This window comes from Botrytis cinerea, chromosome 6 (genome assembly GCF_000143535.2).
Source record: "Botrytis cinerea B05.10 chromosome 6, complete sequence".
NCBI classification, from domain to species: domain Eukaryota; kingdom Fungi; phylum Ascomycota; class Leotiomycetes; order Helotiales; family Sclerotiniaceae; genus Botrytis; species Botrytis cinerea.
This window is the reverse complement of record NC_037315.1, coordinates 480,944-508,061: the sequence shown is the minus strand read 5'-3', so window position 1 is coordinate 508,061 and position 27,118 is coordinate 480,944. Positions and strand designations below refer to the sequence as shown.

General features: G+C 44.2%; 9 protein-coding genes across 10 annotated transcripts; 3 read left to right on the top strand and 6 right to left on the bottom strand.

Annotated features, from left to right (window-relative positions):
- Positions 1-2,914: 2,914 nt before the first annotated feature.
- Positions 2,915-5,138, bottom strand: BCIN_06g01420 (hypothetical protein). The gene is made up of 6 exons (XM_001560241.2): positions 4,665-5,138; positions 4,314-4,615; positions 4,122-4,264; positions 3,693-4,072; positions 3,143-3,645; positions 2,915-3,088 (listed from the first exon to the last, which is right to left on the bottom strand). Exons 1-6 carry the CDS (start codon positions 4,953-4,955, stop codon positions 3,010-3,012), a joined length of 1,698 nt encoding a protein of 565 aa, XP_001560291.1. The 5' UTR covers positions 4,956-5,138; the 3' UTR covers positions 2,915-3,009.
- Positions 5,139-5,276: 138 nt separating this feature from the next.
- BCIN_06g01410 (hypothetical protein) lies at positions 5,277-6,220 on the bottom strand. The gene has a single exon (XM_001560240.2). The coding sequence runs from the start codon at positions 6,042-6,044 to the stop codon at positions 5,511-5,513; it is 534 nt and encodes a 177-aa protein (XP_001560290.1). The 5' UTR covers positions 6,045-6,220; the 3' UTR covers positions 5,277-5,510.
- Positions 6,221-8,149: 1,929 nt separating this feature from the next.
- On the bottom strand, positions 8,150-9,132 carry BCIN_06g01400 (hypothetical protein). Its single transcript, XM_024693341.1, has 2 exons — positions 9,101-9,132; positions 8,150-8,815 (listed from the first exon to the last, which is right to left on the bottom strand). Exon 2 carries the CDS (start codon positions 8,794-8,796, stop codon positions 8,272-8,274), a length of 525 nt encoding a protein of 174 aa, XP_024549127.1. The 5' UTR covers positions 8,797-8,815; positions 9,101-9,132; the 3' UTR covers positions 8,150-8,271.
- Positions 9,133-9,154: 22 nt separating this feature from the next.
- BCIN_06g01390 (hypothetical protein) lies at positions 9,155-12,304 on the bottom strand. 2 transcript variants are annotated; one of them, XM_024693340.1, is made up of 5 exons: positions 12,007-12,304; positions 11,115-11,946; positions 10,369-11,069; positions 9,719-10,320; positions 9,155-9,589 (listed from the first exon to the last, which is right to left on the bottom strand). In XM_024693340.1, exons 1-5 carry the CDS (start codon positions 12,269-12,271, stop codon positions 9,386-9,388), a joined length of 2,604 nt encoding a protein of 867 aa, XP_024549125.1. In that variant the 5' UTR covers positions 12,272-12,304; the 3' UTR covers positions 9,155-9,385. The 2 variants fall into 2 exon arrangements, with proteins under 2 accessions (XP_024549125.1, XP_024549126.1); XM_024693339.1 differs by having other exon boundaries at positions 9,155-10,320.
- Positions 12,305-12,332: 28 nt separating this feature from the next.
- On the top strand, positions 12,333-13,537 carry BCIN_06g01380 (hypothetical protein). The gene has a single exon (XM_001560236.2). It carries the CDS (start codon positions 12,583-12,585, stop codon positions 13,495-13,497), a length of 915 nt encoding a protein of 304 aa, XP_001560286.1. The 5' UTR covers positions 12,333-12,582; the 3' UTR covers positions 13,498-13,537.
- BCIN_06g01370 (hypothetical protein) lies at positions 13,478-16,627 on the bottom strand. Its single transcript, XM_024693338.1, has 4 exons — positions 16,214-16,627; positions 15,579-16,063; positions 14,187-15,525; positions 13,478-14,130 (listed from the first exon to the last, which is right to left on the bottom strand). The coding sequence occupies exons 1-4, from the start codon at positions 16,433-16,435 to the stop codon at positions 13,525-13,527; spliced, it is 2,652 nt and encodes an 883-aa protein (XP_024549124.1). The 5' UTR covers positions 16,436-16,627; the 3' UTR covers positions 13,478-13,524.
- A 3,112-nt stretch (positions 16,628-19,739) lies between these two features.
- Bciks1 lies at positions 19,740-22,345 on the bottom strand. The gene is made up of 4 exons (XM_024693337.1): positions 22,086-22,345; positions 21,521-21,993; positions 21,418-21,474; positions 19,740-21,371 (listed from the first exon to the last, which is right to left on the bottom strand). The coding sequence occupies exons 1-4, from the start codon at positions 22,130-22,132 to the stop codon at positions 19,915-19,917; spliced, it is 2,034 nt and encodes a 677-aa protein (XP_024549123.1). The 5' UTR covers positions 22,133-22,345; the 3' UTR covers positions 19,740-19,914.
- A 1,388-nt stretch (positions 22,346-23,733) lies between these two features.
- BCIN_06g01350 (hypothetical protein) lies at positions 23,734-24,576 on the top strand. Its single transcript, XM_001560231.2, has one exon. The coding sequence runs from the start codon at positions 23,953-23,955 to the stop codon at positions 24,448-24,450; it is 498 nt and encodes a 165-aa protein (XP_001560281.1). The 5' UTR covers positions 23,734-23,952; the 3' UTR covers positions 24,451-24,576.
- Positions 24,577-24,712: 136 nt separating this feature from the next.
- On the top strand, positions 24,713-26,109 carry BCIN_06g01340 (hypothetical protein). The gene is made up of 3 exons (XM_024693336.1): positions 24,713-24,900; positions 24,949-25,824; positions 25,908-26,109. The coding sequence occupies exons 1-3, from the start codon at positions 24,859-24,861 to the stop codon at positions 25,983-25,985; spliced, it is 996 nt and encodes a 331-aa protein (XP_024549122.1). The 5' UTR covers positions 24,713-24,858; the 3' UTR covers positions 25,986-26,109.
- The last annotated feature ends 1,009 nt before the right edge of the window (positions 26,110-27,118 follow it).

Sequence of the window (27,118 nt, the reverse complement as noted above, 5' to 3'; positions counted from 1 at the left end):
GGAGAAGCTGGGAAATGGATATTGAGGTGTCAATTAGATGTGGTATATGAATGGGATACAATGAAGGAAATGAACTATCACTGGGTTAGAAGAGATGAGGATGATTCAAATAGTGTTCGATATCAAAACGACTACTTTTCGCATCAATCATAAGTATGATCACAGGATTCCCCTTAATATCACGATTCTCAATCACTCTCAACAAGGTTTCAAAACAAGCTCGTACTTCTGAGAAATGAATGATTGAAATAAATTCCTGAAATGTAACCCCCAATATAAACGAGTGTCGGGTACTGGTGTAAAATGAAAATATGCCCATACATATTCAACGAATGTTAGATAGATAGATATGGTAAAAAGAATGGTAAACCCTGGTATAAACGAATGATAGCGCCCCAATTCATGTATTTTATCCCAACCCCCCAATATAGTGTCCATCGCCAATCCCAACCCAAACAAGAATGAAAGATTGAGGTTTCTATCCAGAAACTCTAGACTCGTATATCTCGATGACCTTGGTGGGAAGGATTGCTTGTGCAGTATTCCATTTTCCTCGAATCGAATAAACGTGTCGCGTCATCATCTCTTCATCGCACCGTTCCCGATACTTCTTGATACTTCTTGTGAAATCTTCATACGAACAGAGCTCCACCACACGCAACTCATTCATCATCGTCCTCTTCATTCCCATCCATCCCTCCAATAAAAATCACCTTTGACCTTGGCTCACCCGGCGCTTTAGGCGCCGATCTCTTTGGGATGAAAAACCCAGGTCTCTCATAAAAATAATGAGGTTTGGGACTATCCGGCATTCGTCTATAGATGAGCTCACTAGGATGTCTTGATTCATATCGTGAAGGTGGTTCGAGGAATGGTGATGAGGGCTGGGAAGTTCGGGATTGCGTTGAGGATATGGAGGATGTCGAGGATGCAGAGAAGGAACGCATGAGAACGAGTGGTTTGGGAGTAGATTGAAAGATGTGAGATGAGGGTGATGGTGATGGCGAGGAGGTTGTGGAGGAAGTTGAAGAGGATCGAACCGGTGCTCTGCTTTTTGGTGTGAAAGGAGGGTTTGAGGTGAGATCGTAGGAGGCAGCTGAGGAAGACATTTCGGGCAATGTTCGTGACGCAGTGTAATCGAATTCGGTGATTTGGAATAAGTATTTAAAGATAGTTTCTCCGAGACGTGGAGTGTGTGATATAAGTAAAGAATGTGTATCAGAATGCACTCTCACAATCCAATGAAGTTCCAGCAGCAAAAACGAACAACAAACACGCACGTCATTCAATAATGCCAAGTACGCAAAGTGACCAAAAGTAAAACGAATGCGATCGATTAAAGAAAGACAAGAAAGAAAGTGTGGCCGCAAACTTATCGGTACCAAGAGTGAAAAATGTGAACGAAAACTGGGAGATATGTCCAGTACATAAAGACCAGAAATGAGGCTCATCGACCTTCTTACATCAATCTTCCCTGAATCTTCTTCCTCAACTTCCTCCTCCATCACACATCAACGCTTAGGAAGAGATTCCTCCATAATCTTATTCCTACAGACCATGTGGCATCCATGCACTCCATATTTTGTGCGCATGTCATGGTATTGATAAGGAACCTCGTGGGAAATGCACGAACTTTTGTGGGGAGAGGCGTGCTTTTCATCCATAGCTTATGCATGGGAACTCTCCAGACCTTTGACGCCGGGAGAAGGATGGCATTGTCCAATGAGAGCACTGGGAGGGTCCAGATGGATGTTGTGCCTAGTGCGGGGTGAGATATGGCGCAGTCATCTGCGAGTGGTGGGATAGATGTGATGATGTTGGCCAGATGAAGATTGTTTCTTGTAAGTTAATTTGCATCGATAGAAGGCGAAGGTGGATGAAAAGTGGGAGGAGTGATTTTAGGATTTTAGCCGTCAACTCTTGGCAGCTGTCACGGTATCACTTCGCATTTGTGTTCGAATATGGAGTTTCAAGATGAACGAACATTCTCTGATAGAGAGCAAGAAGAACGCACCTCAAGGCTTTCATATCTCATCCCTCATCCCTCAGCCCTCTACGTATTTCCCATCAAGTCCACGATCAATCCGTCTATCGCGACGCGCTTCCAAAGTTTACTCTGTAGTTGGTGGTCCCATCGTCAAAGACCAGGCCCACATCTGAAAATAGAAACAACACCAGCACGGGACATTGCCAGGCACTTGCTCAGTTCATTTAACATTGAGCCTCCCAACACTATCTTATTTTCTGCATGTCAAGCGTATCGACAATCCTTAGTTAATCATTACCAAAAGGACGGAGTAACACCGGATCGAATGTGATTTTATAGTTCGGTGGGATATTTTCCGGGAGTTGTAGGAAAGTGCCAAGCTGCTAGAGGCTACGTCAGGCGTCCAAATTCTAATGTGGATCATACATAGGTGGTAAGCTGTGGAGACAAGGAAGAACGGCGGGAGTAAAAATACGATCTAATATTGTGTGATGAGATGCCTTAGTTTCAATGTAAAGGTTGGCGCGAGTCAAAGACATGGCAGAGAATGCTTGAGCTGTGGAGAATAGCAAGGAAGGCTTGTGGACGCTATCTCATCTCTTGATCTCTCAGTGAAGCTGTATTTCCAGGTTCCAGCTGTCAGTGATTCTCATCGTCTAGGCCATCAAATAGTTTTTCGGTTGCCTGTCGCATAGACCCTCAAATTGGCTGTTGGCCTGTTTTGAGGCAGCACGATGAATGATATACAATCATATCACACGAGTCGCATCGAGATCACATCGAGATCGCATCTTTAGAGGTCAACATCGCCAAGAGGGCACATACCTGACCATTGCGATGGTACCCTCGAATTGATGAGACATTCCAACAGAAATAGGCGAGCCCCTACATCTTTAGAGTCATTACAACATAATTCACTTGGCACGCTGGATTAATTTCACAGATGATTCTCAAGTTTGTGAAGCAGATAAAAAAATAGTTGATGATGGTTATTGGAATTATCTCCATTCGATTGAGATCTTTCAGACGTATTCAACAAACGGTAATCCAGTTTGCTCTTGGATTATCTCCAAAGCTTGGATGACCTTCTCGTCTTCAAACCTGTGAATTAAATTGTATTAGCCAGAGTTCTTTCTAATTGGGATAATTACTAACCGTCTTCCTATCAACTGTAAGCTAATAGGTGCGTCTTTATAACCTTCAGCCCCAAACTGCTCCCATAGATCCCAATTGTATTTGTCCTTGTCATTTCTTGGAGTGTACGTCTCTTCACCACTATCCTTTTCCACATCAACCTTGTCAACTGGAAATACTAAAGCGGGATAATCTAACAGATTCCACTGCGAGGTGTAGCCCCACCATTTACTGGTGTCTAGTTTTGGTGCACTTCCTGGTCCGACTGGAGACAGTATAACGTCCACCATTCCTTCCAGCTCACCATTTGCACCTTTCGAAGTCGCCGTTTCGTTCCAAGTATTTGCATACTCGGTACGATACATGTCCCGTTGAACTTGAGAGTTCCACATCGATGCAATGCTATGAGATTGTAGATGCTGGTTTTGAGTGATGATGTGCTCAGTGAGGGGCCGAAGAGGTTCCCCGGATTCTTTTAGCGCATCGAGTTCCTGCGATCCTCCATCGGAGAAGTATAAATTGGCCTATATTCAATTAGCGGTGATGGGGTTTCGGAAGACATTACTCTTACAATTATCTCCCAAGCTAGGTCGTGCTTATATGGTTTCCACTCAACCACTTCTATATTTTCATTCGTCTTGAGTTTATCCACGACTTGTTTCAAGGCCCTTGTAACCGGGGGATGCGGTTTGACAACCCCATCGTCCCATAAAATCGCAACTTTGATTTTTTTGCTTGGAAAGAAGTTCTCTTCTCGCCAAGGAAAGGGTAAAAGAGATGGCTCTTTGAACCATGGTTTTGCATCAATGAGTACTTTCATGAAGACTTTACACCCATCTAAGCTTGTTGATAATGGTCCAATTGTAGGAACGATATGTTCGGCACCAGCCATAGTTGCAGTCCATCCGTCTACCGGTAACCGACGAGCTGTTGGCTTCAAGCCATATACACCTATGTGAAAGTAAGCATATCTCGATTTATTTGTCTCGCTCTTACTTACCATTATTTGCCGCCGGTGAACGAATTGAGCCACCAATGTCAGTACCGATACCAAGACACGAACCTCTAAATCCAACCAACGCCCCTTCACCACCCGACGAGCCACCGCAAGTCAAAGTAGTATTGAATGGGTTTACAGTCACTCTAACAAATACATTAGCATTGTCAAAGTGAGTTTTTTTCTTCACCTTACCCATATATGTTATTACTTGTCTCTAAATGCATTAAAGTTTGAGGTTGTGTGGTCCTAGCATATAATATAGCTCCTGCGTTCAACAGGATTTCTAAAATATGGGAATCAACTGGACTTGTTTTGCCAACCCAAGCAACGAAGCCCGCATTATGGTCCAGGTCTTTGATTCCAACGTGTTCTTTCACGCTGATCGGTATACCGTGAAGAGGACCAATAGTCTTTCCTTTTGTTCTCAAATATTCGTCGAGGTATTTTGCACGAGAAAGTGCTCGCTCGGGTAGTAATTCGGTGATGCAATTAGTCTGAGTTTTGATTAGTCTATAGTAAAAGTGTCTGCCAGGATGAACATACCACTTTCTGGGCCAACCCAGCTCTTCTTAAGAATGCTTTCGCAACCTCAGTTGAACTCAACTCTCCTTTTGCAAGTCTGGCTACTAGATCTTCAACTGTAGCTTCTGTGATTTCAATCTCCTCGGATGTAAGTACTTTTTTCGCAACTGATAATGTGTTTAACGGAATATCCGTGACGTCCGGGATAGCTGGCTCGATAGCTGCGATAGTCTCATCTCGATATCTCTGTCTATCTTTGGCAACCTCTTGCCAAGATGCACCGGATGCTGTTGTTACTGTTGCAGGTGCCATGCTAACGATAAATGACAGTTTGAGAAATACAAAATAGCAGAGTAGAATCAGGGAGGCTTGAACTTTAGAGACTACGAGTATTTAAAAGGAAATTGGCACACAAACCTAGTGTATGTTGTACATACTTGTAGTAAGAGTTTATCATGATATTATCCGTGGAAATGATAAGGAAAGAGAAGCTTCAGATGATGAATGTGTTATCACACACCCTCGGACAACGGCGGGGTAAATGCTAGATAGTAAGTCAACTCGTAGGTGGGTAGCTGAAAGTGCCATCCCCAAATTGGAAGGTCCTCGCGATGTGTGGGAGGTGGGAATAGTTAGGCAAAACATGTTGTAATTGTATTCTAATCTAGTAGACACAATCTTTGGGTGAGCCGCCTCTTCCAAACCGTTATCCTATTTCCAGATCTTACTCAAACTGTAGATTTCAAACTCCAAACTCCAAACTCCAAGCTCCCATTTCCGTTTCCGTTTCCATAAGCCGGGTATAATTCCACTCTTGTCCTCCCTTACTTCTGAACTGTACGATCGTCGGCGTTCGATTGGGCCGTTCTAAAATGGATGCCCCCAATTGAATGCAAAACCAACAGCAATAATTGTCAAAGTAATCAAAATCATGCTAACCAGCCATTTGCAGACATCCTCGGCATGGCTTATGTCTGGATCTATCTCCTCGTTCAATATCTCTAATTCTCTTTGTGTTTGTATATATAAAGCCTCGTAAGATGGCGGCGGAGGTTGGTTTGGGTCTATCGTGATAATGAAGGGGTCGTCTCGGTAAGGTTCTTGATGCTGAAGTGGTATGTCGTGTGTATGGTCCTGCGACGATAGTGCATACTCGGGAGGCCTCATTTGAGCTAATCGACGTACTCTGCTGACCAGATAATCGTGCATTGGCTCATATCCAGGAGGTTCGTTCATATCGGTCTGGTTTCCTTCCATCCCTTCTCCGTCCTCCGTATCCTCATCGTCTGCTGGATCATCATGGTAAGGCTCGATGGGCACTGCGTCTTCTCCGGGCAATGGTGGTAATGACTGTGTGAGTCGTGCTCGAGAAATCGAAGTCGATGGGTGATGGTTGGACATGTCGAATATCGCAATATCTTGGTGTAAGTCGTGCCCCGATTCGCAGATCCTCAGATCCTTTCACGACGTTCACCCGAATTCCCTGTCGAATATTCAAACACAGCAGTGGGTTGAAGAAAGAACAGCCACATGAAAAGTTAGATGGGCATGGCAGCCTGTTATGATATTACTACGCCGCTCTGTTCACGATGATTTTAGTGGCTATTAGTTATCCCCTGCACTGTAAGACCCGCCAAGCTTCCCTATGGCCTTGAGACCCCTGATGCTCTAACACAAGGCATATTTGCAACCACAACTCTGAAAATTGGTGTTTCATAATGTTCTACAAACGAACAACATCAATGCCAATGGTGTCGCAAGTGTTGCACCTGTTGTGTTCGGATAAATTGGCTTGATTCGAATTTGAGTCAATACTTTTAAGCTCAGAATCCCGTCCAGTTTGCCCTTCACAACATCCTCGCATTTGGTTCCAGAGGCATGCATAACTCTCTTTGCCATTCATTCGCCATTGACCCTGGCTTGGAAAATCCTACTGTGCCCCTATGACAGCAAGTGCTTCTCCACCCAATTATGAGTTGTAAATGCATGGCATGATGCTTTGAGGCTAAACTCACATTTCTCAAGGCCTTGCTTATGACAAAAGGATCTTTAGCAATCATCCGGCCCGTGATTGAAAACTTACTGTTGTTGTTCGCTAGATAATGACCTGTGGTAGTTCCGCTGAGTCGCAACAAAACAAGGTTTCAAGAACAAAGAAGATTGCCCAATCAATTACAAAGTTCTTTGTATTTTGGTTCGTTGATCTGATCTAGTTGTGCCTGGATTATGATATAACTATGGTGGATATCAAGAACAATCCCAATTGTCCGAGTATATATGCCTCGATGCCTCTTTATCTTTCTTATCATCATCAACCACACTCCTGATACCAACCTCAATCTCAAGATGCTTCCTGAACACATTGCCATCGTTGCCTTCTGCATGGTCGTTCTTGCCGCCATGCTTGCATGGGCTTTCTTCTGGCCTCACAAACACCACAGATACGGAATGGATGACTCTAGAAAAGCAGCAAAGAAACGCTCGCGTACCGCTGGCCGGTCACATCGCGACGTCGAGATGCATCCGAGAAATTGGAATAAGGTTGAGAATCATTCCAGGAATGGAAAGACAAGAACAATGCCTGTGCATGACGAATCGGAGAAGTACGAGACATGGGTTTGACGGTGCTACGGCATAACTGGAGAAACTTGGGACGACATCATGCATTCTTCAAGCGAATTCTCAGTCGAATATGACAAGCCCAGGCATATTTGCTTCTTTCGGGATTTTTTTTATTAAAAAAAAAACGAACAACCAGTCGAGACTTTACTACAAAATTTACCTATACTTATTATCTACACATATTTATCCCTATTGACTTGTGACCTAAAACCTGACGAGATCGACATTTCTCCCTTTAATTATTCACTGAATCACCCACTTATCAAGCAAATGCAAGGGCCAATTGATATATAACCACATACTATCATAGATCTTCAGCATTTGTAAAAAGTAATAAGAATTAAAACTTCCTCTATTATTAGATAATGACAACCACTGAATTCATCCCAGTATCACTCTATCTTAAAGGCGTTGCCTTGTCAAACAAACTTTTGTTTTGGTCATTCATAAATGATGCGAAATACATACCTGTCCTAAATTCTTTCAAACGATGTCGAATGGAGCCATGATATGGTGAAACACTGTACTGTCATCGTGATAGCTGTCAGAGAGACCATATGTAAGAGCAGAACTGAGCATAGATTCGATGATATAAGACATATTCTAAGACATTCTCTATAGATCGGAACTTTACGATCTTGCCTCTCCTTGTGTTCTAGATCTCTCTTAGGCCAGAAAGAAACAAGAAAAACTTTGCATTGTTTACCTCAAGGTTGTTTCCAGGCACATGAAAATCTAAATCGCCTGTGATACAATAATGGCAGTGAAACATGTATTCTGGGGACATATATTGTTCATTACACTCGAGCGGTTACTAATCTTTCTCCCCAATTGTCTAACTTCTGCGTTATTATGTTGTCATTATCACTCAAATATCATTCAATTGTTTGTCGTGTAGATTTATTTGGAAATTTGCAAAAACTAAAGCTTTATTTATTTTTATCCTCCTCTGAGGGACACCACCACCACATTTAGAATTGCTCTCTTATTAAGGAAAATAGCGATATCAAGGGAGACTCATCTCCCAATCATAGATGTCAAACTCATCGTCAGAAGTAGAATCATCGTCGAGTTCAGGTAGAGCATCATCGATTTCCGGAAGAGCAGCGAGTTGACCCGGATGAAGCGCACGATTCGCATTCCGCTCCTGGAACTCATGAAGAAAGCCTCGATACTGCGCAATCCGATATTCTCTCCCCATCATGATCTCATGACGAGAGACTCTCCACTCTCGTCTAGCTTGTGGTAACTCATCATCCGGAGTGTCTCTTGCGCCGGGAGAATCCTCAGGAAGCTGTGGTCGCTCGGCGAGACGTCTTCTTCGATTCTCAATCACTGTCCCCAAGTTCGGAACACCATTATCGCGAAGTCGATTCATGGTCTGTGATCCTCTGAAAGTCTCATAAAGCTGATTCGGGAGAGTCGGAATCGCATTGAAGAGAAGAAATATGGGCATGAGGACCACGGAGATGAAACATGCATAGATGACTGCCACTAATAAGGCGAGGCCATGGGTTAGTGCTCCCGGCATGATGTTTTCGGAATTTGGGCTGTGGAGTTTGGGGTAATTGAGTTAGTGGATCTGTTCGTAACGTTTTACTTGGTTCTTTGAGGAATCTAGAAATGCTACAGGCAGAAGTGGTATGAGGTATAAAAATCAATCTGGAACGGGGATGAGTTGCTTTTTATACATGATCTAGAGCTGACAATAGATATGTTCTGGATATGTTCAAGGGCGCTTCAGGAATACTTTCGAGTTGCCGAAGTACGTATCTTGGGCAGAATCTGTATTCTATGTCGGTGAGAGAACAATGAAGAAACAATGATTATCTCACCTCACTGTAAGTATCGCTCATGGATATCATCCACTCATTGTATTGTGATATTATTAGGCAAGAGTGTAATTCCTTGCTAGACACGCATCGCGCTCACCTTGCTTACTCCATACCAAATTTCTTAATAGCATTATCATGATCTATATACAGTGGGCTTCGATTAAGGTGTCCACTTTGCACACTCTCTTGAGTTTATAACAGGCCACATTTAGTCAGCACTGGAAAACATTCGGTTAATCATTTCTTTATCATCACGAAATAGACTATCGACTCCCTCAAAATACTTCAAGCTAAAGCAGCTTGAATCATCGGAGATATATCCCAGAGCCGTACTGTCTTATCGTCAGATCCAGATACGACCTGCTTGCCATCAGGCGAGAAAGCTATTGAGTTGACTAAGTTTTTATGGCCCTCGAGCGTTGGCTGAATCTGCAGTCCCGTCGCTGTATCCCAGAGCCGTACTGTATTATCGTCAGATCCAGATACGACCTGCTTGCCATCAGGCGAGAAAGCTACTGAGTTGACTGAGTCTTTATGGCCCTCAAGCGTTGGCTGAATCTGCAGTCCCGTCGCTGTATCCCAGAGCCGTACTGTCTTATCGTAAGATCCAGATACGACCTGCTTGCCATCAGGCGAGAAAGCTACTGAGTTGACTAAGTCTTTATGGCCCTCAAGCGTTGGCTGAATCTGCAGTCCCGTCGCTGTATCCCAGAGCCGTACTGTATCATCGTCAGATCCAGATACGACCTGCTTGCCGTCAGGCGAGAAAGCTACTGAGATAACTGAGTCTTTATGGCCCTCAAGCGTTGGCTGAATCTGCAGTCCCGTCGCTGTATCCCAGAGCCGTACTGTATCATCGTCAGATCCAGATACGACCTGCTTGCCGTCAGGCGAGAAAGCTACTGAGATAACTATGTTGGTATGGCCTTCAAGCGTCTGGAGCATTGCTCCTGTCATAGTGTCCCAAAGCCTTACCTTATAATCCCAAGATCCAGAGACAATTTGCTTGCTATCAGGGGAGAAAGCCACAGAGGTGACGGAGTCAGTATGGCCTTCGAGTGTTTGAAGCATTGCTCCTGTTGTAATGTCCCAAAGCTTTATTGTATTATCCAAAGAGCCAGAGACAATTTGCTTGCTATCAGGGGAGAAAGCCACAGAGGTGACGGGGTGAGCATGGCCTTCGAGCGTGTGGAGCGTTGCTCCCATCGACGCGTTTACTCCTATAGCATTATTAAAATCAATTTGCGAATATGGTACGGTCTCATTACCAGCTCCATCCTTAGATAGATATTCGCTTTCTATACTTCCAAAACTCACCGAGCCTTCTTTCTTCCATTTATTGAGCTCTTTTTTTATCGAGTCGTCCGATTCAAGTTCGCTAGAGCTCGAAGCTGCCGAACTATTGGCGAAATATGCATGGCGCTGAAAGTGCTCAGAATAATAAACCTTACTATCACGAGAAGGTCTTTCTTCACGAGGATTTTTCAACAGCTTGGATGTTGCAAGCCAATCATAGACTTTGTTGGCGCTGCTGTTAATTCGTTCGTCGGTCTCTTGGCCGTTATCGTCGGCCCAGGGTAATGCCCGGAGCGAGAAAGAGTGTATGCCTATAGCAATGTGGTCAAGGAGCACACCTTGATCAACAGTACCTTTTTCCCCGTCTGGCCAATTACACAACGGGCAAGATCTAATCTCCATAGGAGTGGATCGTTTGCAAATATCTCGCAGGAGTGGAATCTGATCGGGCTTCACAGATGCAGCGTGTAATGTCTTCGTATGCTCAGTAAAAGCGTCTTCGTTTTGAAATCGTTTGTCATCTCCACAGACAAAGCATACCCAATACTCAAAGCTTTGGTGCCCCTCGAGCAAATGCTGTCGCCAGGTTTCCTTTGTGGAGAAGAGGACTTCGGGGTTTACGCAATCTGGCAATATACACGTGTATGGACTAAGGTCATCCGCAACGTGTTTTCTGAATTATTAGCATTATTCGGGATCCTGTCCAAGCTTGACTCACTTCCACCTGTTACCTTCCGATAATGTCACGGGAAGTGTTTGGCAGCAACACGGACACATGAAAATACGCGCTCCCTTTTCTATTTTTGGAGGGCGCGGGTATTTGAGATTGATCACAGTCGATGACATTATAGTTGAAGCGGCCGGTACTGGTAATACATCCAGCGGTAAAGTAACAGAGTTGCTCACCGCAGATGCACTAGTTCCTGTTCTTATGGTGGGATTTGCTAAAACGGCCGGTGCTTCACTCGAAGGCTTCGTAGTGAGCGGTAGCGATTTCTGTTTTTCCTTGGCTGGCTCTTCACTGGCTGTTGGGTGGGTATTATTGGCCTGCCCTTGAGATAGACGTGCCGCAGCATCTGTATCTAGCCATATCGAATGTTGTTGCGCATACAAGAGACGGTTACGACGCATGAGATTACAATGAACCAGACGTTGTTGTATCTCACTTAGCTTTGACACGTCAATTTGGTCTTCCGAAAACTCTGGACGCGCGAGTAAAATAGTGGTTAGATGTTTCTGCAACTCCTCGTGCTCCGCTGGTTTAAAGCGTTGGTCTGCTTTCTGAAGTCGTGACCGCCTGCCTGACCGTCGGACTGCAACGGCGATCCTAGCGAGTTGATCAAGCATCATCTCGACGTCTTTTATGGTCTTGTGCAACGGGTCGCTAGAGCATAGGCTTTCAACCTCGTTCTCCAACTGCGTGTCAGAGGCATCTGACCAAGGAGAAAATGACCGCGGTGTAGACTCCTCCGGCGATAGAGTAGCCTGACGCCCACGGGAATCCTCATCATCACTAAGTTCTGAAATAATTTGAGTAGTTTCTGAGATTGCTGCGTGACCCCAGACATCAATTAGCAGCTGTCCTGACACAGACGGAGGCAAGGCCTCACCTAGCTTTTTGCACTTGTCGACAGTTTCAGCAAGCAGACGTAACACGTTCGCTATCACGTTGCGGGTCTCAGGTCTGAGAGCCAACCTCGAGTCGAGAGATGCTCGGCTTCGCGTTGAGGCACCGATACCAGAGGCCCAGAGGTTGAAGTCGGCCAGGCGATTCTCAGCCCACTCATTCTTCGTCAGCGCCTTGGCCGCTAAGCAAGCCTTGAAGCTCTGGGTGCACGCGGCAGTTGCCTCGAATATCACCCCACTGGTTTCCATGTCTTTCTCAGAGCTAAACGAGGGGAGATGGTCGATAGAAGAATAAATATAGAGTAGCTCAGTGTTGTTCGACGCCGCGAATAAGCAGAAAGGTAGGGTATTAACCACGTGATACTATGTATGTGCCTGAGGATGAGTAACCTTATTGTTCTTGCATTTCTAGGTACCTAACCTCTATCTTTACTCTGTAAATTCAAATTGAAAGACAAATCCAACGTCTTCCCAGCAGCCCGGCAGAATCCCAGCCCAGTTCGTAAAGAATCTGTGACTCGCAGAAACTAGATCCTCTGCTACGGGGGGATACTTCCGCCATGGCACAGCAACCGACGTATCTACTTGCACCCAACTTCCACTTCAAGCCCGGAACCGGCCCCATCGCGCTAGGCAATATCATCGTGGACCCGCTTCGACCGCACCGAGCACTGACGACCGTAGACGCGAGCACGCTAGAGGCGACATACCCGCGCGTCGAGAGGATACTTGACCATAACCGGAGCATGACGCGCGGGAGTAGCCGCGAAATGTCGATAGCCGTATGGGCCCAGTTCGTGCAGACCGTCGGTACAAAGGTCTCGGGAGAACGCGGCGCCAGTATACGCAATCACTATACTATGGATACCGTGGAGACCACGTACTTTGTCGCAGATCCTCCGCTGGAGGAGATCGAGACCCGCCTGAAGGCCCCGCGTGTTCAGGCTGTCATCAAGGCCGGCAGCATATTCGCCTTGCGGCAGCCGGTTTATATGGTCACAGGCTTGATGATTGCAAAGGGCTTCTCAATCCTTCAGGAGAGCGGGTTGCATAGCACTGGTGTGGTGGAAGTCAGCGGCAATGCTCCCACGCCCGCTGGCGATGTCGGGTTGGGAGCCAATCTTGCCAAGTCCACCAACACTGACGAGAGTGACACATGGAAGGCAGGCGAAGACATTGTGTTTGCCTACCAGCTCCTTAAGATCGAGATTAAGGGCTGGAAAGGGACAAAAATCAAGTACGATGAGCTTAGGCACAAAGCAGCGTATCTCAGCAAAGACGATGAGGATGATGACGAGGACGACGATAAGGAGGATGAGGACGAGATTACGGGACATGTGACAACAAGTGTAGCGAGCGTGAATAATATATCCATTTCCCACGGCATAGGTGGACTTACGACAATGCAGTTGGGAGAGGGCGAGAGCAAGATAACATGTATTTCACTAGACGATATGCAACATAGTAAAGATTAAGGAATCAACCCCAAACTACCCTAGGTATCAATATATATCAGATAGTGCGGCCACCAAAATTGCCCATCGTACTTCGTCAGACTGGCCCATGAGCCTCCATGGTGCCAAATACAAACAACGCTCCTTCTGCGTCGGTTTGGCAAGAGCTCTAAAAACTGCCTGCATTCCGTGCCGTGTCCGCAGCTTTTTGTTTACGTCTTGGAATGTACTTTCTTTCGATTTGCCATCTACATAACTCAGCAAAGTGCCTGCTATACCCGCCGCCACTGCAGCTGCGATCGAGGTGCCAGACTTGTAGACTTCATCGTCGTGATCGCTCAGCCATGCAGACGGGACGTCTACGCCCAGAGTGCCGACCGTTGACTCCTCATTCTGGTTGCGAGGGGGGTTAAAATCTTGAAAGTCACCATCTGAATTGGTGCCGCGGATGGAGATGACGGAGTCGTGTCTTGCGGGAAACATCTCTTTCTCGTTTGCCCCAGAGTTTGACGCCGCCGCAAAAAGGAGGATGGAGTCTTCGCGTTCCTGCAAAGCTTTGCGGATAGCTCCGCTGATACATTGCTGCTCCTCTTTGTATCCAAATGACATTAAAATTATGTCTGCTTCCCACTCTATACTCGACCAGGAAATCGCCTAAGCGCTAGTCAGCATGCCAGCCCAGTCTTGATCCAATAAGTCAAATACGATACCTTTGCGACATTCTCGCTCGAGGTCAAGAGATCACTAGGACTTTTAGCGACACGCGCTATATACATATGTGCTTTTGGCGCAATTTTCATAACTAAAGATACCAAATGAGTGCCATGTCCATGAAAATCCTTTGGCTGATCAGACTGGTCGACCCAGTCCTTCCATCCTTTGAGTCGATGCTGATTGTCCTGTTGGAAGGTAAATATGGCACGGTCATCGTATCCAGTATCTAGCACAGCAATTCGGACAGGTGCGGGAGAATTATTCGGTTCCATTGGCGGGTTTCTGCTGACCAACTCTTCGTTTAGATGCTGCATCCGCGAGAGCCACTTTATCGCAGCCTTTTCACTCTTCGTTCTAATTTTCTTGGGGGCTTTCTGATTCGGCGGTGGAAGTAGTGTATCAGTAGTAGAGGGATTTTCGGCAATGAGCTGTGTACTAAAATTTTTGATGGGAGTCTCTAGAGGACCAATTGTCGTCAATTGTTCCATCCACCCAGTCCCCTGCAGCACCTCCTCCAATGGAAAAATAACCTTGTCATACAAGATATTCCTCCGCTGTCTGAGACCTTCTGCGTCCCCCTTTTCACCCAGCTCACTCATACAGGGTGCTGAGGCAAATATCCCAAGGTCCAAACAATGCTTAACCGCGCTTAAGTACTTAGGATAATCACAATCTTTCCAACGCCACTCATCCTTTGAGTACTGCGTAGCCAATAGCAAGTCCTCGTTGATCTTCGCAGCTGGTGGCTGGCCTTGACGCTCCTGATCGCTGCTGTGAAGCGGTGATCCAACGCCGATTTCGACCAGCATGATCCCAAGCGCTCGAACTCTTGGGTAGTGGTGTATCTCGCCATCGATGTTACTGTATTCACTTGACTCGAGATTCGCATCACCAAATCGAACAGAAATGTAGGGCTTCCACGCATACAAATTGCCTTGTTTGCTGGAGGTATTGCCCTTACCCTCTTTCATGAAATATATCGTCTTACTCGTCCATGTTGTCTTCATCCAGTCTGAGTCATAATACTGCCAGACGGACTGTGCAAGAATGTAGGCTAGCGTAAGCTTCATCCTGGCCGTAAGGTGGTAGTTCTTTAGAATATCAGCGAGCGAGATACCAGGGAGGTGCTCGACTATCTGCTTTACAGGTTCGAAGCCGGACTTATGGAGCTTGTCATCCTGGATTGTGAGACAGATGCGTGAGTTCGCATCCAAGCTGAGGAGATCACAGAATTTGCCCTCGGCCACTTGTTTTGGTTTCTGTGAGGATTGAAGTGATGGGCTGCTACTGTGATGATCAGAGAATCTGGCACGTTTCTTTGGCCTCTTCTTAGCCCTATAGTGTCTATTAGCTCTAGCTATACTACTATAGGTCTTGAGAAAATTTACTGCGGCACAAGTAATTGCACGTCTTGCCAGCGGCCTAACGAAGATTCATTCCAGAATGGCCTGGAGGAGAACAGAATGTCAAATTGTACTTGGCCGTGGTCAGAGATTTTGTGCAAAGACGGCAGCAGCAGCAGCTGGGCTAAATGTCTCCGGGGTAGCTTTTGCACAGAGCCTTCATTGCAGGTACAACACATATGTTCTTGCAAGACATTATAAGCCAGTATGTTGATGTCGCTTGGATAGTCGGCGGGGATTTTCCTCTTCGTGGTAATGTCCTGGTCGGCTTCGTGCTTTGTGTTTTTCGACTTCATGAATCTCTGAATATGGAGGATGGCATTCTCTGCCGCGACGCCAGTCCCAGATGTGATATTTGCGAGTCCCTGCTGGATCGCCTCCTGGGACCTGTTGTACCGTGATGAGCCCGGTAGCGTATGTGATATGGCTTCCAGGAGTGGATTGCCAAACGCTGATATTTTTTGAGGCCACTAATACTTTAATTAGCACTGAACTAGTCGACTATGAGAACTAGATGGTACATTCTAGGTTGCGGCGGCGATATCAGAGGATTTTAGCTTCCGCGCACGACAAGGCATTTCGGTGGAAGACAACCAGAAACTGTTTCCCTAGTTACTTACGCAACAAATTCTTTCAACATCTCTTAATAACTTCCAGATGCGTACCCGCAGCAACTCCTCCTGGTCCAAGCTGACGGTGTTCAAGTAGTCCACAACTAGCAGCAGCTCCGCGCCTAGTCGACCGCATAACGGCCGTTTCTGCCTCACACCCAGCAGTGAGGCAATGTCTGCAACCCGCATAATAGCGACCTGTGCGAGGTCTAGCGGGTCCTCGAACTCCATCGTGGGCACCTAACTTAATTTTCGCCGAGTGGGAGCAAGTGAAAGGGTGTTAGATACAGCAAGGTTGATGGGCTGAATTGAACAGGCGAGATGCGCGATACATCCTAGCGACACTTCAAGAATTACAGCAATATTAGCAACTACAGCCGCGCAAATAACTGTGCTCACATTACTTTCAAGCGAAAAAGACGCGAAGCCGATTTTGCAAGTGATTGTACTTCGTAAGAAAGAATATAAATAACTGGTGCGGGGTAAACGAAAGACAAAAAGCAATACTAACTGTATTCAGCCTAGTGCTGATCAAGTGTGGCGCACATAAACTTCAAGGGAGTTTCGTCGATTAAATTAAATCAAACTTGTCATTTTCGAAAATATCTATCATTCCTTTTTATTTTCTCTTGACAACACAAGTGCTACTGCTTCGCAACTTCATTGCAACAGTAATTCAGCAATATCTTAGCGAACACTTTTCATCGAATTCTTGATCTTGGTCTGAAGCTTCCTACTATTTGCTAAGAATTCTACAATACCTACCACTTTTGAATTTCCCGGAAATTCACACCGCTGAAGGGTTGCATGGCTTCTTGTCCTCGAGTCTCATAGACGTGTTTTGATCTATTCGGAGTATATTCCTCGCTCTTTTAGAATATTCTGTATCAATTCACAGTCACTATTATCACCTAGCAATTCAAAAATCATAAAACCATTACGATGATATCTATAATTTCCACCCCCAAGAATCCAAAGCAAAGTTCCCCTTCCCCCGCACTCCAGTCAGCATGGATCCTCACATCCATAACATCATCTCTCCGTCAAGTATTCAAAACTCACCATACCATAAAAAATCCGATCACCACCCTGCTCCAGCGGTTGTCAAGTGATTTCCGCATTAAAAATCGTAGTATTCGGCAAGCCACTATTCCAGAGACAATAAATGCGGAGAGTAAAAACAACGACCGAATCAACGAACATAGGAACTCTGATAATTTAGAAGAAAAAAATAAGTGATGCGTAGAGAAGGAGTTGATCGCTGAACTCCATTTCCATGAGGGGCTTTTGGTATTTTGATTGGTGGGGTTATATTTTAGAGTGTTTAGATATTTGTAGAGAGGAAACATAGGAAACTATTCGCTTATGGAGAGGACTTGGATTATATCTATTAAGGGGCTGTTCAGAAACTTTTCAATCGATGAATAAAGAAGGCTGCTAAGGCTCGCTTAATCTTTCTTTGTGTCTTTATTGAGCGCTTGTATACATTGTCTCGATTATTGAATAATTCTTAATGACCATAGCATTCATTGTTCAAATTGGTAGATAGTGATCGTTGAATTCAACTTACTTTTTGATAAGGTCATTTAATATGAGACTGAAGTAAGTTACTACCATTGTGACACAGTTTAGATAACGAACAGATATTTGTTTCGTATCCTCTGTGCTAAATTCCACCTCCCAACTTCGGGGTATAATATAATACAAACGACACTGCAGGAATTTACGGATCTTTTGACTGACGCTACGAGCTCAGCGTGCGGAAATGTGACGCGTACCAAAACATAATATGATCGATCAACAGACTAGCAAAGACCAAGAAAGACAAAGAATGTTGCCACGATGAAGATTTTCTCACGACCAATTATCGTTATTTTAAATCTACATTAAAGACTTAAGTCATTCAAGTCAAGTCAGATCATTCGAATAATCAACTTCAGTAATTCACACTTGTATTTTCGAAATTCAGATTCTATTCCCACCATCACAACACCTGCAAGTTTAATTTTTAATTCTTTGTAAGAAAAAAAAAAACAATTTGTATTATTTCCGTACGACTACCAACGCCCCCGATCAAAAAAACAGAAGAAGCAGAAAACCTCTACAACCTCTGAAATCTCACGCTGGGCTGTCCCATCCATCTCCCCAAATGCCATGCCACCATATCCAACTCGTCACCCCAGACCTGCGCATAGACAACGATCGAAAGGAAAACCCATATGATGAATCTGAGGAAAAATACACCGAAAAAGATCAGATACAAAGAACCGAAGCCAGTGACGAAGCCAGTGACCCAATCGCTGATGAGTGGAGTCACAAGGGCTCGCGTGTCGATTCTGCCAGTGCGAATAATCATGAAGAAAAGATTCTGGAGAAACTGACAGGAGCAAAATAAAAGCCCAGTGAAGGTGCCGATATCGATGCCGTCGAGAAATATCATTATGAACATTTGCATGATGCCTGTATTATATTGATCTTGATTGTCTTAATTATGATCTTGATCTATAATGAAACTACCTGCTTTATGTTATCTCCTGAGTTTTAGGTTTTGTCTTTTAGAATTCCTAGAGTGATGTAGTGTATTAGATCTCAGAGAATATTCAAGTACTGGAGAATAGAAGAAAAGGAAAAAAAACAAACAAACAAACAAGGCAGGTTCATTGTATGTATACGCAATATTTGGAACTATTTCGACACTGTGACAACATTGTCATATTGTCCCAACATTGTCCTGCCACTGAGGTATTCTTGTAACCCATTCAATTTCCCACCTAATACCGATTCCTCGAGCATTATACGAACACAATGACGAATAGGAAATATTCGACAAGAAAAAAAAGCAGCAAAGCAAAGCAAAGCGCCAGGAACCAACCCATTTCAACAACGAATCAAAATACATGTAAGGAAACTCCCACCATCCGAGATGCTACAATCAAAACAACCCCTTTCTTTTGCAAAGCATACAATAATAAGCCATCAACCCAAACCAAGCAGAAATCCAAACACATCCACAAAAACACCATAACAAATTAAACCACAGATCTCTCGATTCCCGAAAAAACAAACCCCTCCCCCCCTACCCAAAATCATCAAATCAAACCCACAAGATAAAATAAACCCCCATACAATTTCATAACACACATCGAACAGATGAAAAATAAAAAACTACTCATTCATCTCTTAAGACCAGACATAACTCTCCAAACAGGCAGAATAGCTAGTAGTACTACAAAGACTCCGAGATAAAAAATCAAATGAGAATATGCTCGCTTACATAGTCATGTCTGATTCGCCCTGGAAAGCATTTTCGGACGTGTAGGTAATTTTACAGTTGGGATGATGATCAACTCTAACCACCTAAAAACTTATTATCACAAAGAAATGCGGAAGAGTGAAGTAAATAGTTGAGAATGACCACTTACTATGGAGGTATATCATTTTTATAATGTGCACTTGCAAATCAAGAATAAATTACTGTGTATCCTAGTGGATATCGTGTAAACTTATGTCACGCGTTAGCCAGCAAAAGCCGTCATGTTATACTGTATCATTATTTTCATTTTCTCATATCTCATACACATCGATTGTTTTGTTCGATTTTTAAATGCAAACGCCTTGCCTCGCAGGCGCGTCAAATCCTACACCATAAAATGCAAAAAGATGTCCTGCTCGCCTATAAATTACCCTTTCCATAGGGAGATAATGCACCTTCAGAAACCGGTCTGATGCCAATGTTCATGCACTCCAAGTCTTCCATTGCACATGCCAGGTCCAAACCAATCAAAAAATTCTACCACCATGAAATGAAATACCAAAAGACCGCCAGATATGCCCCAACTTAATCTTGTTCCAAGTCCCAGTTCTACAGCGGCTATTACGACGAGAGGATACCAGATCCATCGTCTAGCGAGAGAAGAAAGACATGGTTTTGTTATCATGAAAACTTTGAAAAGAAAAATTGACACTCTAGCTAATAAAGTAAGAGATTGATTGTTGTGATGAGCCCACGTTTCGCTATAGTGACGGTAAAGAGATATGCGATGCCTGAAGGAGGATGCAAGAGTGGTGGGTGGTGGCATTAATAGTGGAGTGGTAATGTGAGGTTTTGTAACAGGAACAGCAGTGCGGTTTCGACTGATTTCCATAGCGAGCTGGGAGGTGGTTGTGGGTGAGGATGAACGAGATGAGGTTTCGGATGAAGCATCTTCGATATATGCTCTTGAGCGCACTCGCTTCGGTTCCCGTTCGCTGACCGGTGTCGCGGGTGGCATGGGCGAGTCAATTGCTTGAATTCTTCCACGAATTCCTGATGAACTACCATGCCGTACTCGAGTTGGATTCTGCAAACCTCTTTCTGTTCTGATTGCTTCTAAGATCTCATTGGCACTAGGTCGATCGTTAGGGTTGACAGCAAGTAATCTCTTAAGAAAGTTATAGAGCTGATTTGGTAATTCTGGTCGCTCTCGTCGTTCGTCTTGAAATCCAGACCATGTACTAATTTCAGCCCTAAGTAGATCCATATCTTCAAAGTCTTCCTCGAAGCTGTCTGCACTCTTGTAAGGAAGTCGTCGGAAACACATGAAATACAATATCATTCCCAAGCTGAAAATGTCAGATTTTGTTGTGAAATTTCCATAGCGACCAAACTGATCTTGCTTCAAAACTTCAGGAGCACAATATGATATTGTGCCTGTAGATCCAGTCGATTTCCTCACAACGTTTTCCGCTTGCACCTCTCCAAAGTCGCTTATGAGGCATCTCATGTCACTTCCATCTTGATGTAGCAAGCAGTTGCTTGGTTTCAAGTCTCGATGAATGTAGTTCGAAGCGTGTAGATGTGCAAGACCTGAAGTGATATCCTTGAAGAACGAATAAATTTCCTCAAACTGCAATTTCCGCTGCGATGACCTCAGATCTGGTCGTTCGGCGCCCCCTCTTGATCTTCTCCGCATTTGCTCCTTCAATTGTTCATTCGTGGATTGCATGTTCGGTGTAGGTCCAGCAATATAACGTAGTAGGTCTCCAGAGTTGCAATACTGCTGAAGAATGTAGGCGCAAGGTACCGAGGGACTGAACCGGTTCAATTGGACGTCTTCCAGCCAGACATGTCGGTAGGATACGAGGTTTGGGTGAGAAAGCCCCTGTAAGAGTTGAACCTCAATGAGAACTGTGGAAGTTAGTACAGAAGCTTCGGGCAAAGAGAATAGTAATACCTTTCTCTAACCATGCATGATCATCACCAACTGGCACTCTCTTGCACGCAAATTGACCTACAACCCGTCAGCACTTCATTTGGCATTCTTGGATTTTTCATACCTAGAGACACCCCGTCGAGCTCATGGCGGACTAAGAGAACTACCCCCTTTCCCCCGCGGCCTAATTCCTTTTCCTCAATGAAGAATCTCTTGAAGTAGTTTGGGCTGAAAGCTTCCTTCTTTATGGTATGTCCTGTTTCCACCACTGGAGTGCTTGCCACAAATTCCACATGGTCTTCTGCATCATCTACATAGTTCGCAGACGGAGAGGCAGGTTGTACGAGTCTGCGAATCGGACTGGAGGGTGGTTGCTCATTCGGGCCACTATTTGCCGCATGAAGCATGCGAAAGTATTCTGGAGCTATGAAGGCATTTGCACGAGCGGAAGGAGTAGGCTGCTGTCGTTCGGGAGAGGGTGTGCGCAATGGACGATGGCACGTCGGACAATCATTTAAGACGAGACCAGGAGGGGCACTTCGCAGAACCAATTGTTGAGTATTGGGATCCCTTACGACGATCGCATCATCATGGCGACTATGAGACTCAGTATTAGCATGTATGTGCTAGCTAGCTTCCAGCTTCTAGTTTCTTCAATGCTCTCTGCAGCAAAATGAGGGATCACATACAGTACAATCTCTCGACTGTCTCTAGATGAGTATGGGACTAGGGACATGGTAGAGAGTCGGAATTTGTGAGATGAGCAACTGATTGATGTGATGAAACAAGACCTTCTCGACCTTTTTATGTCACATTGTTTATTGTTTGAATGGTACTTTATAAGAGAAGTCCGGCGTGAATACAGGAATTGTACTTGCAGCAATGTGAAGATGCACAATGTTCATTCAATATTCCATCTCCAAATCCCAATACGTTCAACTTTTTATCCTTCGTGTGGTCGCCATGACATATTCCTGTTAGGTTATCTCGGGCTATCGGGGGCACCAGGGACGATCATTCCAGCGCCTGCCATTGTTGTCCAGGCGTTTCCCTTTCCCCACATTCTTGACCTCAGCCTCACCAATAAAGCCTATTTGACACGGCTGCGTCACTAACGTGGTGCTACCGACGTGGGCCCATTCCGTCTTCAAATCCTCCGTATCCATTTTTGCATCCAATCTTCAACCTTCAACCTCCAACATCGACAACTGTAACCAACCATGGCCGTGAAGCTACGAGGCCTTCCAGTTATGAGGCCCTCAAGTGAGGAGACCGTTATCAATCACCATAGTCTACATCCGTTGTCAATGAGTCCTTGGGCATCCAATGAGTTGTTGGAGATGCATTCATGATTCTGTTTACAAAGTAACAACCTCAAAGCAACAGCAACAGCTGGTACCAGGCGGATACTTGCATTTATCCATCTTGCTTAAATCAAATGTTCCGTATCGTTACATTGCGGTTCATGTGTGGGCAGATAGTATGGCAGTCCTCTCAAAGAACGAGCTCTATTATCTCGGACCTCTCAATGCTAAGCAGCATTAAAGCCATCTGATATTGCAATCTGATATTGATGCTCGGGGTTTGATGTCACTACTACTTGCATTGAATCTTCAAACAGTGACAACGGATGTAACATTGTATTGCTTTCGGGGGAGGCCATTAAGGAAGCCACGCCGAAAATAATCGGCGAGGATTGTTTCAATGCCATACTGTACCACATCATCACCTCGACAACATCCACCAAGATTCTTGTGTCCCATATGAAGATGGTGATTCTACTTCGACATATTCTGGGCCCAATAGCACATCTCGCGCACATGGCAACGCGATTACGCACGGGTCTTGCATGCTTTGTGCTGCTTTCGGAGGTTGATATGCAGTCTACCGCTTTAAGCAAACATGGGATATTCTTTCTCGAACGCGGAAGCACGCAGAGAAATATTTCGGGTGCGGCTAATCATCTCAAGTTGCGAGTTTGATCGGAGTAGAAACAAAGAAGATTGATAAATCTCATATTATGACCATGGAGCGATTTTGCACCAGATCACTTGCAAACATTGGTTGATTCGAGATCTAATTGGCTTCCGAGGAATCACTAATCATTGAAAGGCACGAGACCTATTTTGAAACGACAAAGTTCTTTGTTTCCAAATTTGGATCTGGGTTCTTCCTTACATATTCCGGCTTATACCTCAACCAGTCTGAGGTCAAAAACGAGTGCATCTTTTGGATATTATAGACAAGGTCGGATTTTGCCATGGAACAAAATCTTCGATAGAACAAAGGGTGAAGTTGACATTGTTCCATTGCGGCTTCTAGAAACCTGTTTCTATTGAGAATAATTATTTTTGTGATTCCAATTTTTCGATCAACTTTTAGATATAAATTTGAAGCCAGAAGATTTTGAATGGGTCTTCAATTGTAGGCGGTATGGGCAATGAAAGTTTGATAATCGGTGTGATAATCATTGTCGTTACGGTCATTGGAGGCGTGATTGGGGTTTTCGTATGACACCGATTACGGAGATCAAGACAGTTGAATGGAGGAATTCAGATGAGTCCTCTAAAAGAATATCGCTCAGATGGTCGACGTGGACTAGTTCATGAGGAAGATCGCCGCACACAAAATCGTAATCGAGGTAGCCCGGGTTTGGCTGACATCATTGGCAACTCATCTGACCGTCCTAGGGATGGAGCGGAGAGCAGTGATGGTCGAAGTGTAGCAGATATTGTAATTCCACCACTTAAACGACGTAGAAAGGCATCTAAACCTCGTTTGAAGAAAGCAAAGAAACAAGAGATCATCGAACAGTCACAAGATGGGCCAAGTACAGCTAATACTACAAATCAGTCTTCAGATCGTGTGCGTATATTTACTACACAAAATGAGCAGTCTACAGCAGGAGTTAGAGTAAAAGGCAAAGGGAAACCAGCCCCCGGAAAGTTTCAAAGACCATTCGTCTCTCCTGAGAATATCGATACCCCACTCACCACGGTCGAATCCTCTACAAGCTGTTCTCAAGAAGAGGGCAGTCTTAAATTCAAATCTTGATTGATCGAACCAGCCAAGAAGGAATGCAGATAACATGCTGATAAATAATGTCGATTTGTAATCTCGGGAAAATAATGACTGCGAATTCACCGACCCCTGTATGATCAATGCTCCAAAAACGAACCAAGGGGAAACGCTTTCGTCTCAATACGTAAAATCTTCCCCGCATATATCAAGCTTCATTTGAGATTTTGGAAAGTATTTGGAGTATGGAAAATGATCAAGTCCGATCCTGGTAAACATCAGTCAGTGCAGAGGAATTGTGATATGACCAAAAAAGAAAGAGAGTGCTGTTTATATAAAGTACATGATTCCTGAGATAGCAAAATGAGATTTCTTGTGATACTTTTCTCATTACAATCATCACATTATATTGAAGGGTCGGAAGACAACTTGCCTAGCTAAAGCATGTCGAAACTTATTGTCATAACTAGTGTTACTGGTACCCAAGTACATATCCCCAAAGATCTTACATTTACGAATACTAACCGAAGAAAGGGATCATCAATTGCTGAGACATTTCTCCACTTCCCAGAATGGCGAGTTCGAGGGACAACACGCAATCCAGCAAGTGCAACTGCCCAAGCATTGGCAAAAAAAGGAGTCGAAATTGTTGAAGCGGATTTTGATGACAAGGAATCACTATCTTCAGCTTTCCAAGAAGCTACTGTGATTTACTCCAATACCGATTTTTTCGTGCATCTCTTTACAGGTATATCCGCAGGCGCGCCTCCTGGCCGCACAGTTCTCGAACATGCATATGATCGGGAAGTTTCTCAAGGTATCAACATCGCAGAAGCAGCCGCTTCCCCAAGCGTTCTCAAAACATTGGAATATTTCATATACTCCTCTTTGAGCGACGCAAAGAAATGGAGCAGAGGTAAATATTCCACGGTATATCATTTTGATTCTAAGGCAGAAACAATACGTCAGATCCAATCTCGATTCCCGGATTTGGCGACGAGAATGAGTACTCTGCAATTGGGATATTATGTCACGAATTGGAAAGCGTTTCCACTCATGGCACCACAGAAACAGGATGATGGGAGTTTTTTGTTCGAGAGACCTTTGAGTCCGGATAGTATAGTGGAGTTTGTTGTTACGCAGAAAGATACTGGAATCTTTGTTAAAGCCTTGATAGATATGCGGCCTGGAAAGAATCTTCTAGGTGTCTCGGACAGAATGACCTGGAAAGAATGGGCGAAGATCTGGGGAGATGCCCTCGGAGTCGAAGCTGGGTTTAAACAAGTCTCGGAAGAAACTTTTTGGAAAGGTGTACCAGAGCCTTTGTCGAGAGAATTGCAGGTGGCTTGGGATTATGCGGATGAGTTTGGTCATGCGGGCGGGGATCCGGATGTTGTGAGACCAGAAGAGGTGAGTTACTTTTTTTTTCATGTAAGAGAATTTGGGCTGTGGGAAATAGAGTGCTGATATGTTTTTTTTAATTATTATTTTAGCTTACTGTCAAGATTCCGCTGATGTCGATGGAGGCATATATCAAGAGTGAAGATTGGTCGACTATCTTGGATTCTTAGGTGGTGGTGTGGATCTCTGCATTCGCAGGAGTAATATCCATCTATATTTTGTTGATCGAGAGTACGCAGAATATATTGAATAGTCTGGAACAGTAATGTGTATAATGTAATCGAAGATAAACTATCTTCTCTTTTGCCTTCCAAACTTTTCTCCGACTGACCTTCTCGTCTCGGTATATTTTTCCGGGCATGTGAATAATGATGACTCGCGTTTGAATGGTAATCCTACTTCTGTTTGTAGTATTTTCCTTGCTATATCTATATTTGCATGTGTGGTATGTATATCATATTTTGAGATTGTTCGGATTTGCATGGGGAGTGGTACTAATCTTTCTGCTGTTAGATTGTTCGGATTTCTTGGGCTCTTCAATTTCTGGCTGGTGTTTTAATATAATATTCTCATTATATCCATCATATTCTAGAAACAATGAGTTTGATCTTGTGTGTTGTTATATGAAGATGATTTTGGATGCATGTGAGAATGGAAATCTAAGATGATGTTCGATTTTACTATAGATTTGGGTGTTTGAGGAAAAAGATTTTAGGGGAGAAAAGGGAGATGAGGACACTGAGGTTGAACTGCATGTGAGTTTATTGAAGAGTTATTAGTGGGCGGACTAGATGTTTGTTGAGTGTTTTTAGTTATGGTCGGATACTCTCAATGATAATCCACTACACTCATGTTGATACGTTATTTCCAAATATCTCCTTGAGGGATCGCAGCCTGTTGTCTTCACCTGATCCCATGTGACACTACTGCCCGATTTCCTTGACACGATTTGCTTTTGTCATGGCAGTAACCCATTCGCGAGCCGTACAGATGAAGTTGACGAAATTGTGTGAACGAAGTGAACAACTTTAAATCAATGGCTATTGTAGTAAAACTCTAAGCGAACGCGAAAGAGACTAGCTCTTTTAATAGGTCTATATAAGACCCTCTATTCTCTGTGCATAGCTAGCTCTTTAGACAGAATAGAATTAGACATACAGGACCTACGCAATTCGTGGGTGCTACGTCTTCCGTATCCTTCTCGTACCAACAGGAATAGTATATCAAGAGTGAGGATTGATCATCGGTATTTTATTCTCCAAAAAGAAAAGCAGGGAGAGGATCTGTATTTGAAAGAGTTATT

Bases quoted from the DNA above. Each gene is read 5' to 3' on its own strand.
- BCIN_06g01380 (XM_001560236.2), top strand. From the start codon at position 12,583: ATGGCACAGCAACCGACGTATCTACTTGCACCCAACTTCCACTTCAAG.
- BCIN_06g01410 (XM_001560240.2), bottom strand. From the start codon at position 6,044: ATGTCCAACCATCACCCATCGACTTCGATTTCTCGAGCACGACTCACA.
- BCIN_06g01390 (XM_024693339.1), bottom strand. From the start codon at position 12,271: ATGGAAACCAGTGGGGTGATATTCGAGGCAACTGCCGCGTGCACCCAG. The intron at 11,070-11,114 runs GTGAGTCAAGCT...CTAATAATTCAG, and splicing joins TCGGAAGGTAACAGGTGGAA to AAAACACGTTGCGGATGACC. The intron at 10,321-10,368 runs GTAATGAGACCG...ATAATGCTATAG, and splicing joins TCTATCTAAGGATGGAGCTG to GAGTAAACGCGTCGATGGGA.
- BCIN_06g01370 (XM_024693338.1), bottom strand. From the start codon at position 16,435: ATGGAGTTCGAGGACCCGCTAGACCTCGCACAGGTCGCTATTATGCGG. The intron at 15,526-15,578 runs GTAAATTTTCTC...TAGACACTATAG, and splicing joins GTGCAATTACTTGTGCCGCA to GGCTAAGAAGAGGCCAAAGA. The intron at 14,131-14,186 runs GTATCGTATTTG...ACTAGCGCTTAG, and splicing joins CGAGCGAGAATGTCGCAAAG to GCGATTTCCTGGTCGAGTAT.
- Bciks1 (XM_024693337.1), bottom strand. From the start codon at position 22,132: ATGTCCCTAGTCCCATACTCATCTAGAGACAGTCGAGAGATTGTACT. The intron at 21,475-21,520 runs GTATGAAAAATC...GACGGGTTGTAG, and splicing joins GCTCGACGGGGTGTCTCTAG to GTCAATTTGCGTGCAAGAGA. The intron at 21,372-21,417 runs GTATTACTATTC...TAACTTCCACAG, and splicing joins TCATGCATGGTTAGAGAAAG to TTCTCATTGAGGTTCAACTC.
- BCIN_06g01350 (XM_001560231.2), top strand. From the start codon at position 23,953: ATGAGTCCTCTAAAAGAATATCGCTCAGATGGTCGACGTGGACTAGTT.
- BCIN_06g01340 (XM_024693336.1), top strand. From the start codon at position 24,859: ATGTCGAAACTTATTGTCATAACTAGTGTTACTGGTACCCAA. The intron at 24,901-24,948 runs GTACATATCCCC...AACCGAAGAAAG, and splicing joins CTAGTGTTACTGGTACCCAA to GGATCATCAATTGCTGAGAC. The intron at 25,825-25,907 runs GTGAGTTACTTT...TTATTATTTTAG, and splicing joins ATGTTGTGAGACCAGAAGAG to CTTACTGTCAAGATTCCGCT.
- BCIN_06g01420 (XM_001560241.2), bottom strand. From the start codon at position 4,955: ATGGCACCTGCAACAGTAACAACAGCATCCGGTGCATCTTGGCAAGAG. The intron at 4,616-4,664 runs GTATGTTCATCC...ATCAAAACTCAG, and splicing joins CTGGGTTGGCCCAGAAAGTG to ACTAATTGCATCACCGAATT. The intron at 4,073-4,121 runs GTAAGTAAGAGC...ACTTTCACATAG, and splicing joins TTCACCGGCGGCAAATAATG to GTGTATATGGCTTGAAGCCA.
- BCIN_06g01400 (XM_024693341.1), bottom strand. From the start codon at position 8,796: ATGCCGGGAGCACTAACCCATGGCCTCGCCTTATTAGTGGCAGTCATC.